The sequence below is a fragment of the Esox lucius genome, chromosome 21, assembly GCF_011004845.1.
Source record: "Esox lucius isolate fEsoLuc1 chromosome 21, fEsoLuc1.pri, whole genome shotgun sequence".
NCBI lineage: Eukaryota > Metazoa > Chordata > Actinopteri > Esociformes > Esocidae > Esox > Esox lucius.
Window position 1 is genome coordinate 9822834 of NC_047589.1, and position 19957 is coordinate 9842790.

The window sequence follows — 19957 nt, forward strand, 5'->3', positions numbered from 1 at the left end:
GTACAAATCAAACCGATCAACAATGACAAGGGTTGGGATTAGTCTGGGACTTGAGGTGAAAATTCTGTTTTGTCTGAGGGATTTCTCAAGTTTATATTCTTGTTAAAAGTCTGAAAGTCTTCTATCTTTCTTGGTTCTTTATATTGCCCTATGACTAATTACATTGACTGAAAGGGACTATTTACTATGGTGTGTGTAAAATGTGGAAGTGTGGACATCTACGGAAACCTTTTTTGTATTACGGTCATGCGCTAGGTGAAACCGATACAGAGGGCCAACCTTTGAGGGCCAAATAGCTTCCTGTGTGTATGTGTGGGGGTGTCTGTGTCAAGTGTGAAGAAATGTCACCCAGCTACATTCTGAGAGTGTTAATGAGTGCTTTTCACCATGCTGACAGAACCAGCATGGAAAATACCATTTAGTATAGATCAGCAATCAGCTTCCTTTCAGCGTAGAAATACGGTTGAATGCCGGCAGACCCAGCTGGGGATCTTCAAAGTGTCCTTTCGCCAATATCGCCAACACTACAGTGTCTTTTGGCCAAATCTTTCTAAAAAGTGTCTATAGCTCCGGTCCTCGTAGGGGATAGGGTGTGATTTGGAATGTATCCATGGGCGACGGCCGACCCTGTTCAAAGCATGACAGAGCCCTGGTGCCGTAACAGTGGCACTTTTTTCCACCCTCCTCCTATTATGCAATGAGATGACTGCCAAACATACAAAGGTCCTTAACGTTCCAATAGAACCAAGACCATTGCAACACTCAGACAAGGATAGTACTTTAAAATGTGTCCATTTGTGGTTAGTCATGACGAGATTTCTCTACCGAAAGGTACGGGACAAAAAAGAAAACAGACACCCACACACTTTTCCGAATGGGTTTCAACGAATGACCGCCTAGCTTGTAGCATTTTCCTCGACATTGTGTTCATAGCAGTGCATTATGGGGGCTTGGGTGTTGCAGGCAGCACACTGCAGCTCTTTGTGTACGTGTTTATGGGAAATCCATTCCAGGAGACGGGGAGTGCCTTTGTGATTTCCCTCCACTGTTAACATTGAGTAACTGGAGACAACAGGAAACAAGAACACTCTCTCAACTAGCCTGCAGTGTCACACTGTTCCACTGTTTCAGGTCTTCTTTTGACCAGAACTGTCATTCACTTAATGCTGGAAACTGGGATAAATGTGCTTTCTTAAATAATGTGGGCACATTTCATTTCTAGGCACCTCTCTGAACTTTCTCGGGGAGGTAATTTTCCATCTGGGTGTTCGCAAAACGGCTGAGGTGTGCAATATAGATTTTTTTTTTTTTGCAGGGGGCGGGGGTTGAGCGACTGAGGGAGTATATTGGCCTGGGTGGTTAAGGTAATAGGTACCAACATTTTGCAGGATTCCGGTGTTTCTTTCGCCACGTCTTGCTATTTGTTCAAAGTAACACTAGATAGGTGGTATGATTAATTGTTTGGAAACTGGCTCAGTTTATGTACGGCGTACTGGATATGCAGTGGACTCTGGTGGCTGGTAGGGAGTAAGTGGATGGGAGTTCCACTTCTTTCCATATGTTTGACATTATCTTTCGTCTGGGTCAGGTTTGTTTCTTCATGATGTGACCCCTCCATTTTCAATTACACGGCCCACAAACTGCCCATTGATCTTTTCACGTTCGAGCTAGTGAAACTGGAGCGACTGCAAAAGTCTTCAGATGGCGAACACGTAATCAGTTCCTGTTTGACACGGATTCACAGATACACACAAACACACACGTGTGCGTTCGTCTCAAAATGTCGGCAAATGTGTAGCTTTCAAGTAGCGCATTGAGAAAAATATGAGTGTGGAGAGAGACACTCACTCTTGATTTCAAACACTGGCTGAGCACATCCACTTTGTTATGTAATGTTAGTGACAAAAATATTTTAATGGCCATGCTTCATGACATTATTATCAGCTGAGCAAAGATAACTTGAGTGCAATGAAAACTAAACTAGCCCTATTCCCAAAGTGGGTCCTGAAACAACATAGTACACGAGCCTCGAGTCCCAAATAACTCCCTATTCACTTGGCCCACTAATTCGGATTCGGAGTAGTACACAAAAAAAGGATTAGGGAGCCATTTTGGACACTTGCCTTTCATTCTGATGCTCCCTAGGAGGTCAGATCAGAGGGAACGGCCTCGTAGGAATCAGCACATATGATACTGTGCCGTGAAACACCCGGAAAGTGTGGGGATGTGTGTGTGTGTGTGTGCCTCTGCGTGTGCAGGCGTGCTTGACTGAGATCGTGGGTCAGACACCTGTTGTTCTGAGGCCTACTCTTACTGAACAATGTCATTCACCTCTTTTGGGAACCCATGGAGGGGAGGCAACTGACACACACGCACACTCTCTCAGACACCCAACCGTGCACGAGCAGTCAGCCAGTCAGCCTGTCTGTCTGTCTGTCAGTCAGTTAGTGATTGGCCCGAGGCGGAGAAGAGGTGCTTGTTTTCCGTCCTGTCTCCTGGAATGCAGTTTGTTTTCTAAATCTCTGCTGGTCGCTCAACCCTCTGGCTCCGGGCGGATCTCAAACCCCCTTTTTTCACGTGAGCCCTGTCTGGAATTTGGAACAGTTGGCTGTGTTGTTCCCCTGTTTCTCCGGACCTACTTTCCTGGCTCCAACTTTGTTAATCCCTGGATAAAATGGAGGAAGGGCAAGGGGGAATTGAAATGGTTGAGGACGTGTTCTATTCTGTCCTTGAATGTTCGAGCCTTGTGGAAGGTAAGAGACCTGAAACGGACAGAGTCCACAGGGATCTGGTGGATTGAGTGTTTTTAGCTGTCTGGGTAGTTAGACTAACTGTTAGGTGAGTTAGAACCTGTTGGGGTTAAAAATAGGCCTGAAAGCATGCCAGCCTCACTAGTGGAGTGCTTAGGGTGGAGGGATATATTTTGTTACTGGCATAAATTCTTGACACAGATTTACTGTGCCTAACAGATTTTAGTTTGTGTTGTGTTGATGGAAATCGGCATGTTCTGTGTTATCACTATGCTATCTGCTGGTCTGATTTACAGACTGAAACACCACTGCATGGAAGCACATCAGCAGAGCAAGTGAAACACAACGCTGAAACTGAGTCCTTAAAAGCAACCTCCTTGTGATTTTGTTAGGGGAGAATAAGGAAGAATGAGAAGTCAGTCAGAATCTTCCACTATAAATGCACTTCGGAGGCTTTTCTCCTGTGTTCTACTTTTCTCCTGTGTTCTCTGTGTTGTACATTAGTTTTGGTTATCGCTGTCATCTGGTTTTATGTGAAGTATTTTTCTTCTGTGCCTGCATGCTAATGGCAACATTGTATCTCTCCCGTTTCAGGCTTCTTAAAACAGATGCTACATTAATGGTCTTGCTTGTAGCCCATTTGAGCTTATCAAGCACCACTTTACAAGGATTTCTAAGAATTTCCTCTTTGGTGAAACAGAAAAGACACCAAAGCCACGTTTTCCGCTTAATGGGGCTATCCGGGATTCAAACAACACACTGCCCCTTTCACGTTTTTATATACCAATCCCAGAGTGCCCTTTTAAACCGGCACAGTGAAAAACTTTTGAAATGGCCACATTTTTATCTCTTCTGTCTTGTACTTGACCCACAAAGAGTGGGATCCCGAGGAGATAGACACCCAAGCTGTTGGCTAAGTCTTATTTTTTACCATTAGCCTTTGAAGGGTACACATTATGGCTGTACCTGCCGTCTGGAAGAACAAGCCAACAGATCAGCCTACTTTATTACTCCCTCCCTGTGTCTTCACACTCCACCGCTCCTCTTCTCCTGGCCCCCTCAGCACAGCTCTGCACACAGCCTGAAAGAATTACAGCACGGCTAAAATAGTCTGTTAGCATACAGCCCCTTGGGCCAACTCTTAGGCTCTGCAAAACCCCTCACAGTCACACCTCCAAAAGGGCAAATTCCTTAAATAGAGCACTGTATGAGATTGTTCTGTAGTAGTCAAATAGTCCACTGTAAAGGGTATAGGATGCTATTTGGAACACCACTGTGCCCATTGATTTGTGGTGTTTAGGCCAGTCCTAGGGGATGGATTGATTAATGACAAGATAATAGAGTGTTGAAAGCCTGAACGAAAGGAAATGTTTCTCATTCTCCCTTTAGCGCCTTAAGATTGAATATCATGTTGATATATTACAGGGTTCTGAAACTGGTGGCCTCTGTGCCAAAATTGTCCCACAAGCTATTTTGTTTTGGGCGGTCGTTATTTTCGTTTTTTGGTCAGAATAGACACTCAAATCACCAGAAGTTCAGTGAGGTGGCACAGTTTCAAAGCTTGTTAATATTTCTGTTTTTAATGAGACATGCCATTATTTTTTCCCCTAAAGGTTAACAATGTATATAATTTAATACTTTCAGATTAGGATCTACCTGTAGAGATTGGAGCTAATCCATGTAAAAATCATGGCAGTGATGATATCCCACTGTCCTAATAGAAGAAATGACATTGACATTCATGTTACAAATGGCTGTAGTAAGCAACTTCTGTTCACAATGAGGAAGCCTCTGTATATATATAAACAGTATCTCAGAATAATGCTCTCTCCCGAACAGATTTTGAAAATTTGCCCAGGCTTTTAAAAATAGGGAGAGTTTAAAGGGAAACAGCTGCTTCAGTTTAATGTTTTGATCACGGATATTGTCTCTGTCATATTATATCTGCACTTCCGATTATTGAAATGAGGAACAGCATGAATGCGTGATGGGGGTTTTGTAAGCATCCCAAATGGCAACCTATTCCCTTTATCGTGCATTACTTTTAACAAGGATTGTGCATTCTGTAGGGAATTTGGTGCAATTTGGAACACAAAGGATAAACTGCAGTTGTGAACTTTTATAAGAATGCCCCCTGTCCTGGAAGATATAAATATCCCACTTTAAGATTTGATGATACTTCATGCAATGAAGCTTGAAGGTGGTTTCCAGAGGCTAAATGAATTGAAGTTTCCCTCAGATAAATGATTGTACAATAGAACAATATCTTTCATGGTTTCTTTGGATGGACTTTCAGGCTATTATTTCTTACATCTGTCATTGAGCCTTGGATAGGACTGAGTGACGACAGAACAGCTCTATCATAGTTACATCAATATATGTCAGCTAGGGGTCATTTGGAAAGCATTGTCCCAAGGGTGAATTTTGGGAGCAAAACTCATCGCTTGGTCTAAGGTATTATAATATTTTAGACTGTGTATTCTTGACAGCCAAAAACGTGGCATGGTCCAAAGTTTATCTGGAATTGAGCACATCATTATGTAATAAATTTAGAGTCTACGTATTTCTGAGTATGACTGGTTCACAGGTGTTTCAGTTTAGTTCTCTGACTAACACTTATAAGACACTTATAGTTACAGTAAGGTCCAGAAATATTTGGACACTGACACCATTTTCATAGTTTTGGCTCTGTACACCACCACAATGGAGTTGAAATGAAACAACCTAGATGCAATTGAAGTGCAGACATTCAGCTTTAATTAAAACATATTTCAGAGGCTAATACAGAGGTTCCCAAACTAGGGGTCGCAACCCCAGGTTGGTTACCTGATATGAAAATGGGGCAGGGGAGAATGTTTTACAATTGACTCTCATAGCCTCTAATGAAAAAATAACAATTATATACATTTTCTTCATCATCAGAGACCCAGTGTCATTGGAAGCCATGCATGCCCATGCCATCACACTGCCTCCACTGTGTTTTACAGATGATGCGGTATGCTTCGGATCATGAGCTGTTCCAATTCTTCTCCATACTTTTTTCTTCATTCTGGTACAGGTTGATCTTAGTTTCATCTGTCCAAAGAATGCTGTTCCAGAACTGGGCTGGCTTATTTAGATGTTTTTAGCAAAGTCTAATCTGGCCTTTCTATTCTTGAGGCTTGTTAATGCCTAGTGGCGAACCCTCTGTATTTGTTCTTGTGAAGTCGTCTCTTCATGGTAGACTTGGATAATGATATGCCTACCTCCTGGAAAGTGTTCTTCACTTGGCTGGATGTTGTGAAGGGGTTCTTCTTTATCATGGAAAGGATCCTACAATCATCCACCACTGTTGTCTTCCGTGGCCATTTGGTGTTGCACCACTGCATTATTTTCTTTTCAGAATGTACCAAACTTTTGATTTGGCCACTCCTAATGTTCCTGCTATCTCTCTGATGGATCTTTTTTTTTGGCAGCCTAAGGATGGCCTGTTTCACTTGCACTGACAGCTCCTTTGACTGCATGTTGTGGGTTCACAGCAACAGCTTCCAAATGCGAATGCCACACCTGGAATCAACTCCAGATCATTTACCTGCTTAATTGATGAAGAAATAACAAAGGAATAGCCCACACCGTGAAACAGCTATTGAGTCAGTTGTCCATTTACTTTTGGTCCCTTTAAAAAAAGAGGGCTACACATTAAAGAGCTTTAATTCCTAAAACCTTCCTCCAATTTGGATATGAATACTCTCAAATTTAAGCTGTGAGACTGCACTTTAAGACCATATTCATTTTAACCTCCTGAGACCCTGTGTCCATATATGAGGACACTATGTTTCAGAAAAATAAAATGTTTTCCAAAAAGTACTTCCTGTTCAAAGACAATGCTTAGATATTATACTCATCAGGTCCTGCTAATCCCAAATAGCTAAAATAAATTACAAATGCATACATTATCAAAGCTCAGGTCTTAGGAGGTTCAACTGTAACGTGAATGTATTTTGGTATACAGCCAAAATAACAAAACTTCTATCAGCGTCCAGTTATTTCCGGACCTAAATGTATTTGTATGCCCTAATGTTGGGACACGCACACACCCACACGCTAGTAGCACACATGGTTCTATATTGACCCACCCCCTGTCCTCCTCTCTCCAGAGCAAACCAAAAGCAACCTAAAGGTGACCTCGCCAGAGGATTCCGAGCACCTGAGCAGGAGGCAGGGCCCCCCGAATGGAACCCGGGCCGAGGACCCCAAAGGTAACGGCAGTCGTACCGTCCCCCGAAGGCACACGTTAGGGGGGGCGCGAAGCTCCCGAGAGATCCTGGCCATGCAGCCTTCTGACATGGACAAGAAGCGGGAAGCCTTCCTGGAGCACTTAAAGCAGAAGTACCCTCATCATGCCTCTGCCATCATGGGCCACCAGGAGAGGCTGAGGGAACAGGTTAGTGACGAACAGGTTAGTGACAGTGGACACACTTTATTACCATGTTTTTACTTGCTGTTCTAGCGCACATTCTCCCTTTCCTATCGTACATGTCTGTCTTTTACTGTTTTTTTTATTTTTATTTGCGATTAAACTGCCCTGCACTGAAAAGACATGGGTCCGAAAGGATTTTTCCACTGCCCCTTTCAGGAAACGCCTTTTCGGTTACTTCTGTTGAGTTCTATGTGAAAGTAATTTGTGGAACAAATAAGGGTTAACCCTGGAACCCACAAAGTGTTCTGCCACAGGGACAGTCCAATAAACCTTTTTTACAGTTTGACCTTGAGACAGTTGATTTCACATGCTTTCTAAGCTTCTTGTTACAATATCATCACATAATGTCAGACACAATCACACCCGCCTCTTAAGTCTACAATTTCTTCGCTCTGAGGGAGCTAAAACTCTGTGGGAGTTAACTCAAACAAACAGATTAATGTACCTCTGGTAGGAAGCATCAACAGCAATATTATCTACTTTATCAATTACGTTTCTCCAAATCATACCTTCCTGTGAGACTACTATCTTAACACCTGGGGTGTTGCAAGTAATTTCATTTTTTTCTGGTATGGTTCAAGTGCCTGTCCAATTGCAACACTTTAGCCAAAGGTTAAAAAGGAAGTCTGCTAAATAAATCACACTGACATATTTTGTTCTCCACGATTATTAGCTGTATCTTGTTTTTTGGTGAGAAGGTGTTAAGCATCAGATTCATTTTCAGTGGTAGGAATTAGCGGTGAATACATATGGTACAGGGTCAGTATACCACGCACACATTAAAATGTGTCTTTGACAAAGCAGTATGGTCAGTGGAGAATTTCAATTTTAATAGCTTTTTAGTGCAGGCCTGAGGCAAACTCACCAAACATTACATCTACCTGTAGTTGCCTATTAAAATGTTATTCATTTTAAATAACTGATTAATAACAGTATATCCATGATCAGAATTTTTCTCTTCAGTGCAGAGTAAAGATTGTTAACATTGGCCCTGGTCAAAAGAAGTGCATTATAAAGGGAATAGGGACCACAAAAGAAGTTCACTATAAAGGGAATAGGGACCACAAAAGAAGTGCACTATAAAGGGAATAGGGACCACTTAGAAAAACAGGGTGTCCGGATGTGGGGAAATGTGATAAATAAGTTTCCTTGTCAACATCGGTGCACCCTGGGTAGAAAGGAGGTATGAGAAACGGATGTAGAATCTCTGTAGACCTTTGGTTTATCTGGCCTCTCTGGGTTTGTGCTTGCATTGTTTCAGAGGTAACAAAAAGGGAGTGTTCGCATTGCTTTATAGCCAAAACAATGGAGATTTATGTGAACCTGACTCGGTGCCATAAGAGTGTACGTGCTTGCGTGGCTGTGTGTGTGTGTGTGTGAAGGGTTTTGCGTTCTGAATGTTATTCCTATTATGTCGGGTTATCCATGAATACGGATAACCAGCCATGACAACGTAATCATTGCGAGTCTACACAACACATTTTCGACATCTAAACAGTTGAGCAGCAACGTGGTAACCCTGCTGCTGCGCAGTTGGTTTTACAGGTAAATTCAGCTTTGAAATGGGTGGAGTTTAAGTTGCTATGGAGATTCATGATGTCACCGCTTCAGGGGTTCAGTTTTCATGTAGGTGCCTGTTGGACCAGAGAGTGTATGTAAACGCAAGAACTCACCAAAGTTAATGGAAAAGTGGAATGTACGAAGGCATGGCTATTGCTCATCTGTCTGAATTTTGCATGGATATACTAATAATCATCTTCTAACAATTCACAAATAAACTTTCGTCTCGGCAGTTTGAGCAAAGGTAGGCTATTGTGCAGCAGTCTGTTTATTCTCTCCCATTTGTTTTATGAGACTTTCGCATTTTTAAATCAGTTCCTGCGGCGCAATGTTCCTGTTGTTGAAACTTTAATTTTTTGCAAATGTGATAGAAAAGAAACAAGATATAATTTTTGCAAATGTTTGTACATTCTAATGTTATTAATCTGAAATGCGCGTGTGACTCGAGGAACGACGAGGAATGGTGGGCTATCAGGTGCTTCCACGGGGGCGGAATCGGATGCTGAAATAGTTGGCGCCTAAGTTTCATTACTGTTATGAAACAATTTGCTGACATTTTTGTTCTTTTCTTTTTGCCATGTTAGTGCCATATTCGAATGATATTGTGGTGCACGGATGTTTTTCAATAGCCTATCTCAATAACCCTTAAGAAGAGCCGCTTCAGTATGCGGGCTAAGACAGAACTGCTGTGGTGTGTTTTAGTATATTTCGTGGTCTCTCTTCTTTTAAATGCTATTCTAATTTAAATGTGCAATATCTGTGCAATATCTCTGAGCTCTATTGTATTTGCAACATAATCTAACCCGAGGACTGCATTGTTTGGTGCACTCTAGTTAAATACCATTGTCAACGCCTACAGAATGTTCAGCACAAACTTGGGGTTGCGCAACTAATTCCGCATGTTTACAGCTGCAGGTTTACATCTTTAACAAGTCAACAGATGTGTGGCGCGTTTGTTTCTATTTATAAGTTATATTATAGTTAGTGAACGCTTCACAAGGTCTATTTTTCTTCAGTTTTAGGATACACTGTGAGTATTATAGTTGTTGAACTGGCATTCACACATATGCTACAGTATTGTAACTTGATGTCTAGAGGATAGCGCAGTTGCTTTGTCTTCCTGATTCGTTGTGCCTGAATTGTTCAATGAGCCAAGAATTATTGGGTCATTCCGGGGTCGTGGTTCATTTGTTCATTACTGTATAGGCCTTTTTGAGCATAAAACCATTGTTTAGTGTAGCTTGTTTTGAGAGGTTTCCCATGGATGAGGTTCAAGTCAACATATACAAATGGGGAAATGGGATGATCTGATTTGATGCTTGACAAGCATTGTGGAAGGCTTATTGAAATGAAAGATGAGACAATATGTTGTTTTACAGGGTTTAGTATAACTGTTACATAAACGTTTGAAACATGGGCCACTGAAGGATAAAACAGCTTAGTAATATGTAATACTTTTAATTTTTTTTGCATAGCTCTAATTGAGCTGACCATTGCTTATAATCACCTCAATTGTTATTATGTAAAGGAACTTTTCAATAAGGTTGGATATTGTCCACAAATGGACCAAACCTACTTACTCAAGAGGTCTTACAGCCACTACTCTACCTTAGCCTGACATTACTGTTGTGAAAAGCAGTGCAGAATCTTGGAACACTACAACAAAGTGAAAAGCTATTGTAGCGGAGACTCTCCCATGCTACTGTTTTCACATGGCTTTTCTGAGCCGATGTTGCTATCAAAACTAGAAGAGCAACAACTGCTGCAATAGTGGCGGATAAGCAGGGGAAGAGCAGACACTCCGTAATCTCGCTTTGGGTTGAGATTTCACAGCAGGGTTTGTCATGGTTGAACAGAGGTTGAAAAGATGATATCTCTCAGTGCACAATGGAAGTGGATGACCCCCTAATGAATGACTCACACTTATACAATGTTCAAATCCTGTTTTCTATCGTTCTCAAATTCTCTTTCTCTCTGCCTCTCTCAAATTCTCTTTCTCTCTGCCTCTCTCTCTCTCTCTCTCTCTCTCATGTTCTCCCTCTTCCTCTCTCTCACTTTCTACCTCTCCCCGTCTCTCTCATGTTCTCTTTGATCCCTAAACCCTTAACAAAAAGCAGAGAGGTTTAATTTCCTTCTGTGCTTCCTGGGCCTTTAGGGACCTGGGTCCTACCAGGGTAGATGAGATAGCCCCATCCTTTACCCTTGAGTGCTGGATGAACGCACACTAAAGTGTTCGGCTCCTTGCTCCTCTCCCCTCCTACACGTTCCTACTCGGTCACCTACACACACACACACACACACACACTCCATGTGAGAGCTGAGCTGTGACATAGTTGTTCTGGTTGTGTGAGGGATAACACCAGCCATGTTAGGACAGCTGTTTTCAGCTGTGTTTATGGCCAGGCCACTGTCCTCTACCCGATACAACCATTTGTAACACTGTCAGTTTTGGGGCGGAAGCACAATAACAGACAGATTCACTATGGACACAAATCAACACAGTTTCGGGTTGGACGCCAAATGACAGACACAGTTTCAGGGTGGAAGCAAAACAACGGACGCACAAAATGACTTACAGGATTTTCCTCAGCTCAGAGTTTATCAAGGTGAGGAGAGTAAATGTGCATGCAGAGGCACTTGCATTAAATGAGACAGGTTTTCTGCGCTCATGGGTCATCCGGTAAATTTGTTTTATTGGGTTGAAAACAAACAAATGAATGAAGTGAAACAAGCATGTTTGGTTTGTGTTGCAGTAAGTTTCATTGTTCAAACCAAAAACAGCATTGAATATTAACCCTTTGGCGCGTACGATCACACCGGTGTGATCAATCTAGAGTGGTCCCTGAAGCTTACGATCACACTGGTGTAATTAGAACGTCATGTTTAGAATGCACCATTAGCATACCTAGCTACAAGTAACGTAACAATGGCTGGTAAAACCGCGCTATTATTTACTCACATTTAGCTCAAACAGTGTTTATAACTTTATTTCCTGATTGTAATTGTTTCAAGACCATACTATGATATTAACCAGGTAGAAAGCATTCAAATCGGGACAAGAAGTGTTACTTATGTACCAACAGACAGCCAACACTAATGCACAAAAACGAATTATATTAGCGACTACTACCGATCAAAACCATTGCAAAAACTTTCTAGAAGTTACGTTCCCCGTTGTATGCATTTTATATAGTTTATTCATTTTCACTGCACTGAATAACTGGTCACGATTTGTTAGCTAGCGGGCAGCTGACGTTTGCTAGCGGTTAGCTGACGATTTCTAGCTAGCTACAGTAATAAATCAAACAACTTTTGCAGCTCTTAGAATTCCAGTCAACAAGAGAAGCTTGCAATGCAATGCATGTAGTGTTCCTTACCTAGCAAGGTGACTGTTCAAATGCTGGCGTGAGTTCAAATGCTGCAGAGTACTGAAGTCACGTGCAAAAAAACTCACGCTGGGGGGTCGATAAGGAATATTTGAAACTCATGCGTGAAAAGGTTAAAGGATGGGGAGGACAGGGGATTTAGGGAGGTCTTAATATAGGGCTGCTACTAACAGCTATTTTGATAATCAATAATCTGTTGATTATTATGGCAATTAATTGATTGATGAGATAGAAAAATCTTAAGTATTGGATTTTATATTTAATTAGGGTTTTCTTATCTTATGCAAAGTTAAATTCAAAACAACTTGATAGTAATACTAGTGGTGATAATAACAGCAAAAAATAAAGGGTTTTATGAAGTGCTAAAAGCAACAGATGTTTTTTTACAAAGCAGTTTTACTCTGAAGTTTGAATGGTGCTATTCTATTTTAATAAATAATGAGTAATGAAGATATTTAATATTGTATGAATGCTCATATGCAACTAGTATGCTTTAATGTGTTGGAATATTAGAGAAAATAGCTAAAAATAGCTATAGCCGGAGGTACACGGACATCACCCTGTAGTTCAATAAATTGAGATTGATTCAATATGAATTCAATGAAATTTGACATCCATAAGCACCGGTACATTTTATTGGTTTAATATAAGATGGTACATGTATGTAATGAGCAAATATATTGGTTGAGACATTAAGCATCACAAAAACATATCTTTTCACTTTTTAATTTGAATCCCAAGATAGAACTGGGCTTGAAGGGTATGCGGGCTAAATACAATTTTATTGGGTTGGATTCAATGGGTTGGATTCAAACTCGTACCAACCCCTGCTATACAGGATACGTGCCGAGATCTAAAGCATCAACAGCTAGACCACAGCCTTGCAGGCTGGGCATTTGCTTTGTTGGATTCATGATGTATATCCAGAATCAGAATCCATAAGACCAATTGATTGGCTTGTTCAGGTTTGACAGACTGAGCATACATCTTCACCCTTCTTTCCCTCTGAGATTTGTGGGAGACTTTATTCAATGTTTGTGAGGTCACAACATTTGGCAGATCTTTTACATACCTCTCTCCCCAGGTTTCTGGCTGAGCTACGCTGTTATTCCTTTAGTCCAAGGTCAGCTAGATAACAATGGAACAAGGAGAAGCAACTCTCTCGCTCACTCTGGTATTTTAAATCCTCATCGGAAAGGGAAAAATAAATGATGGCTCTGCACTTTTGAGTTTAACTCTGACCTGAGCACATGCAGGAAAAACCTCCAATGTTATTCACAAGATTGATTTGCTTTCCTCATTTTTGTTTCAGTACAGATGCCATGTCTTAATTTGAGCTATTTTCACACAGCATTGAACATCCTGCAGGGAGAGAATAAATGCAGTTTTATGGTGATTATATTTAACACATTTTCTGTAGAGGTTGGCACATTTCTTGTTAATGCTATTTGAGTCAGACATTTTAGTGTGGAAATCACATACTTTATATTCCTTTGCACACTTTGAATACTCCATCAATTTTTACATTACCAGTTGATAATTGAATACATGCCATTACCAAATTAAGAGACACAATCTGTATATTCTTTCATATATTTTACTGTATATAGATTGTTCAGAATAATCTTGAAACCAGTAAGGAATCCTGGGCCACTCACACACATGCTACATCATTTACTATGCCTTTCTGCTTAGTACACTGAAAGGATTATAGGAAAGGTGTAAGAATAGATGAATATGAAAATGCTCAGCTTGAAACATAACAAGGTCATGCATTCTCATCCCTCCAGAGCCTCCAACCAAGGTATTTCTATAAAGCGCCACTTTGTTACGGCGTGTCTAGATTCAGACAATCACATCAGTGTGGCAGGCGTCCGTCCAGACATCTGTTTCCAGCCGGCCCCTCTCAGCGGTCGTGGCGGCTGTCAGAACAGGAGGCAGGAGCGGAGGATTATTTAATGGTCTCCGCTCCACCAGGCACTCCTCCACAAGTGCCGCTTTCAGATCCGAAACGACTCGTCGGACTGAAACAAACGAGGGCCGCAGGGCTCCGCGGGGGGCTAGGTTAACAACAGGCATGCCTTGACCTGCAAGCCCACGGGCTAGGAGGAGGTTACGGAGGGAGCCGAGGTTGGAGGTCGATGGGACTGATGGGGGTACCACACCCCCCGGCTGACAGAACAAGTGACCCGTAGACTGATGCGTGGGGCCGGGGCCTAATCCTGAGGGGAGGGGGGGGGGTACAGGGGGAGACTTGGAGGTCCGGGGATTAAACCCCTTCGACGGAGCCAGACTTGATGTGACCTGATAACACCCCAGACAGACAACCACCAACAGTAACATGTCTCACGATGCAGAACACCCGTCTACGTCAGGATGATTCAGCTAATCCGGCCGGCCAGTCTTCTACTGTTCAGGACAACAACAACTCTGTCGGCCGAGGTTTAGTTTACTCACGACACAAGGCGCAGGAAGTTCAGACATTATTTGTAGCTTCCTTTAACCTAGCGTTGACCCTGGATCTACATATCCAAACAGATTGGCTATTGTTATTTGACTCCTGTCATGTTCCGATTCACCTCCCTGATTAGATCACGTTGAAATAGGAGTCTGTTTTAGACCATTTGTCACCTTGCATTCCAGTGGGTGCAATTATACCATTTGTCAAAGTGGCAGGCCAGGCTCAGCCTTACCCAGAGGAGCGTTGTTCAGCGTTTTCCTTCAGGTCCCTGCAGTATTTCTCCAAGTCTACGCCGTAGGAGGGAATCCAATATTCACGACCAGAAATGAACATATGGGTTTAGATAGAACTGCACCTTTGATGCTTCTCGCAGAGAATCATGTGTGAAGTCTCATGTGCCACCTTCCAGTGAGGCCGATCGTCTGCCATGGTCACTGACACCTGATGTGTGTCTGTGTATTTGTGTCCACCCTTGTGTCCACCCTTATCTCTGTACGCAGCAAGCCCAACATCTGGACTCCACCATGGAGCAGAGGTAAGTGGCCGACTAACTTCAAAGTACACCCGGGTCGGGAAGCGAGAAGGCACGCAGGATGATTTCACTCCCGGAAAACTTTGCCCTCTTAACTCTGAACATCTGGCCCCCATCGATTGGAACCTTATCTCTCATGTGAAGACTACACAAACAGAAACGCTAGCGTAGATCATGACTTTCATGACTGGAGGCGTGAGGTAAAGGGCAGCATTAGGTTTGGTGCTTTGGACAAATCACACTTTCTTAGGTGTTAGCATTTGCATTGTTAGGATTTGCATTGAGAAAAGGGAACATTGACTGTCCCAGAAATTGCAATGAGGAGAGGGTTTAGTTCTTTGTTGTGGTTCTGATCTATACAGTAGACATAGAACTTAATCAAGCCTCTGACTAATTAGGCAGGACTTTAGTTGTGGTTTAACTGAGATTTATTCCCCATTGATCCACTTGGAACATTTCTTTCTCTGCGAGGAGGGAGGAGTGACACCTGGAATCTCAGAGAGATTATTTTCAGGGTTGTGTGGATAGTATCGTAGTGATATACTGCAGTATTGTATTTAAGTCCACAGTGGCTTTCATTATATCTGGCAAGAGGGCAGTACTAAATGAGTAACTAACATCTTGCTGTTGCACATAAAAAAAAAGTTTGTTTAATTCTGACGTTACTGTATATATTTTCAAAATAGTATAATAAATGAGAAATGTGCCTGATCTGCTGGACCGGCTGCTTGTTCACGCTCCCTTGATGTGCTTTATAAAGGTCTGTACTGTGTTGCTTTGGAGTCTTAGCTTGTAAAACCGGTCTCTAGAGTCTCTAGCAACACTTATTTGTTTACACGTTTCAACGTTTCTTATTGGTTTCTAATCTAATGCAGATTAATACATCATTTCTTGCACGCTGTCTGAGCACCAGTATCGGTTTTCATTAGAGAGGTTCTCTTTTAGCCGCTGTGTATGTGTGTGTGTGTGTGTGTGTGTGTGTATGTGCGTGAGAGGGAGTGAGAGCTGGAGTCATGAGTTGTGTAATACAGGTCAGCAGGTGTACGTGAGTGTGAAGGGGCTAGAATTGCGAGTGGAGTGTTGTGTAGTATCTGAGTTCAACGTATTATTGGTCACAAACATTATGGGGATGTTGTGGGTGAAGCAAAATGTATGTCTTAAAACTCATAAAACAATAATGAGTAAAAAAGAACTGTATTATATACAAGAAGTTCACCCAAGTCAAATTACACATTTACCAATAGAATTCAAAATATCAAATCAGGTTAATTGATAAATAAATCCAGATGGATAGTAAGCATTATTTACCCTGTACATGATACATCAGCTTGGATAGAATGTGTTCATTAGTGAATATGTGTGTCTTTCTCAATGTGAGTGCATTCAATATTTCTGGCAACTGGTGGTAATAGTGGCGGTGTCAAGCCAAAATGTGACCCATGTCATCAAAAAAGCGGTCAAACTTGAACTGAGCTGTGATAGTGATTGTACTTATACATAATACACAGATAAACAGCAGTGTACGCTGACCACACCATACCCATAATGAGCCACAGAGTCACAAGCGGAGCAGTTTGAGCAGTATGCAGTGATACACCCCGAACGGGTCCTGAACGTGCTGCCCCGGAGAGGTTCATGACGTTCCTCTGGGACAGGATGAACTTGACCCTTGTGGAGGCTCAGGTCGATCGCCACCGTCAGAAGGTCAAGGACCTGGGTGCCCGGGGCTAGCTCAGTGCACATCGGGGGAAGTCGAAGGTCAATGCGAGGAAAAAGGACAACGCTTGTGGAAGGGTCAAACAAGGCTGAAACAGATGGAATAGTGGAGTAATGAATGATGATCGAGTTTGTGTGGGAATGTGTGCGTTCAAGCCGCCTTTCCTTCCTGCCAGAACTCTTATCTCCCCTGGCAGAGCTGAGGGGTTTTGAATTGTTGCCACTGTACACCTGCGTGACGCTGTCATAATGGGAGCCCGGCAGCACATACCCATTCAATTAAGAAAAATTAACGACTCTTTGCAGAAGACAATCGCCTAATCGCTAAGTAATTAATTACAAAAAAGGGTGCTATTTGTGGACATTTCCCTCGTTACTCGGTGTTAAATGAAATGTGGGAGATGCAATGTTGTGAAGACTTGTCACATTAGGCCGACGACATTTAATCAGGTGTTACTATCACATTTTTTCTTGCCGTATCCCCTTACTTTGCTGTCTGTCAATGATGTAAATAACATTCTGGACCTGTGATTGCGTTTGTTTCTTGTTTGACCTGAGAGAATGAGAGGCCCGGTAGCTGCGTGGGAGGACGAAGCTGTTGTTGTTTCCAGAGCTTCTGACCAGAGCACAGACACGTATTGCCGTCTTTGCATTCTCCACGTACTGTATGCACCCAGAGAGGGTTCCATTTGACCTGACTCTGACCGGTCCCTGGACACAGCACAGGTTCAGCCGAGGACAGGGAAGTGTTCCGTGCACCGGTTTGGGCGCTCGCGGATCCCCTCAGAACGAAACCCAGCGGAGCCGCTCTAACGGAAAAGCCGGAAGTGTCAGGAGGTTTTAGTCATGCTCTGAGTGCTAATGTTATGACATTAGAGAGCAGGCCAGAACAGGATGGGATGCTAGAGTCCTGTCAGTAAATTGTTTCTGTGCGTGGGTGGGTGTGTGAAAGAACAGCATTAAGTAAATGATCAACAAAGACCTAAGATCCAGACAGATAAACCTGTAAATTTGCATAACCCCCAAGTTGTTTCATAGCAACAGGAAGCTTGTCTAAAATTAACTTGCAGCATGTTACACCACTGCTAACCCAATATGTCCATCTTTTTCCTTCCTTCCATATGACATCTGTAACACCTCTTTGAGAATAGTATGGGACAGAAAAACCTTGTTGAATAGAATGATTGTTGAACGGTAGTTAAAACCTTTGGTCCATGATGTGGGTGAATGACAGGTGTTGACTAGGACCAGAAATTGTGCCATGCCGGTATACACCAGCCTATATTTCCTCAAGGCGCAGTTATTAGACAAATAATGGTTATCTTGCAGCAAAGAAAATGGAAACCGCCCTATAGCCAGTGTTTCTTAGAGACATTAATTAAGCCATCAATGTTACTAGTGACAGGGACCCTGAGGGCAGGTTAGACCTAGAAGGCCTTATCTGTTCAGGGTACTGGTGTCAACTTTTTCCGGCCCTCGAGATGTGTTTTTATGAGATGAGTGGCTGAATACCAAGGAGGATTTCTGACGTTTTGGAGCTCTTCATTTTAGCTGAAAGCACTGTCAGGTTGTAAATTGTTACAGTTGACGAGGCAGGACACAAGTGCAGGGAGAAAGGAAGACATTTAATAAGAGTACTTGAACTTTAACCAAAGGAAACACTACAAACGAGACAGGACAGAACACCTGAAACATAAGGCATTTGCCAAACAGAGACCGACAAAATACACTGGAAAGGAGGAACTTAAGTAAGAACAGTGATCAGGGAAACAGGCGATAAACTATAAAACGAGTGTCTGTGATCCAAACGAGGGAAAGAGGGCGTTGGGATGTGACATAAATAAATATGATTCTCAGACAAAATATTTTCCAAAAATTAAGGGAACACTGAAATCACACAGCAGGTCACGATGAATAAAATACATTAAAGTTCCAAATCTTTAATGTACATTCTGTTTTTCGTTGAAAACTAAATTATGTAACCACGGTAAATGGAAACCAAAATCACCAACCGACTGAGGGCTGGATTCAAACTCACACTGAAAATCTGAGTAAACAATTGAAATCACAGATTGCTCCGACGTGAATTTCCTTACCGCAATTCATAATGTTACTCAGTAGTGTGTATGGCCCCCATGTGCTCCCACAACCAGGAACTGCCTACACACTCTGGCCACATGAGGCCAGACGTTGTCCTGCACCAGAAGGAACCCAGGGCCCACTTCACCAGCGTAAGGTCTGACAATGGGTCTGAGGATTTCATCCCGGTACCTAACAGCAGTCATGGAGGTTTTGCAAAGGTTGGCAAGCATGTGTAGGTCTGTGTGACCCTCCAAGTCTATGCCTCCCCAGACCATCACTGACCCATCGCCAAACTGTCACACTGAATGATGTTCACCACGACATCTTTCATATCTGTTACGTGCTCAGTGTGAACCTGCTCTTATCTGTGAAGATGGCGGACCTGCCAATTCAGGTGTCCTCGGGCAAATGCCAAACGAGTTGCAAGGTGCTGGGCTGTGAGCACAGGTCCCACTAGAGGATGTTGGACCCTCATGCTACCCTCATAGTCTGTTTTTGACAGTTTGGTCACAAACATACACACCAGTAGCCCACTTGAGGTCATTTTGTAGGGCTCTGGCAGTGCTCCTCCTGTTCCTTCTCGCACAAAGGAGCAGATACCAGTCCTGCTGCTGGGTTGATGGCCTTTTACACCTTGTGTAAGGGCCCATCTGGTATCTCCACCATGCTCTTGAGACTTTACTGGGAGAGACAGTACAGTCTCTTGCGATGGCACGTATGGATGTGCCATGCTGGAGGAGCTGGACTACCTGTGCAACCTGAATGGGCTGCAGGTACTGCCTCATGCTACCAGTAGTGACAAGGACACTAGCAAAACTAGAGAAGAATCAGTCAGGAGGGATAAGGAGGGAGCAATGGTCTGTGACCACCACCTGAAACACAATTCCCTTTTTGGGGGTTGTCTTGTTGTTGCCTCTCCAGTGCACCTGTTGTCCCATTTAATTTGAACCAAAACAGATTCACAATCGTTTATGCTTCCTAACTGGACAGATTGATATCCCTAAAGTTTAA

The 19957-nt window shown here is 42.7% G+C and overlaps 1 protein-coding gene across 15 annotated transcripts in view; it reads left to right on the plus strand.

Moving 5' to 3' along the window:
• Nucleotides 1-19957, plus strand: part of si:ch211-285f17.1 (sickle tail protein homolog) — a 157916-nt gene that overhangs the window by 91209 nt on the left and 46750 nt on the right. For 10 of the 15 annotated variants that reach the window (XM_020041741.2, XM_010899448.5, XM_010899450.5 and 7 more), the window contains exon 2: nucleotides 6887-7188. In XM_020041741.2, coding sequence (XP_019897300.2) covers nucleotides 6887-7188 — 302 coding nt within the window. Of the gene's footprint in view, nucleotides 1-2477; nucleotides 2754-6886; nucleotides 7189-8816; nucleotides 9014-11168; nucleotides 11376-19957 lie in introns of those variants that run through there. The other 5 variants (XM_010899451.5, XM_020041745.3, XM_010899454.4 and 2 more) reach the window with 4 other exon arrangements.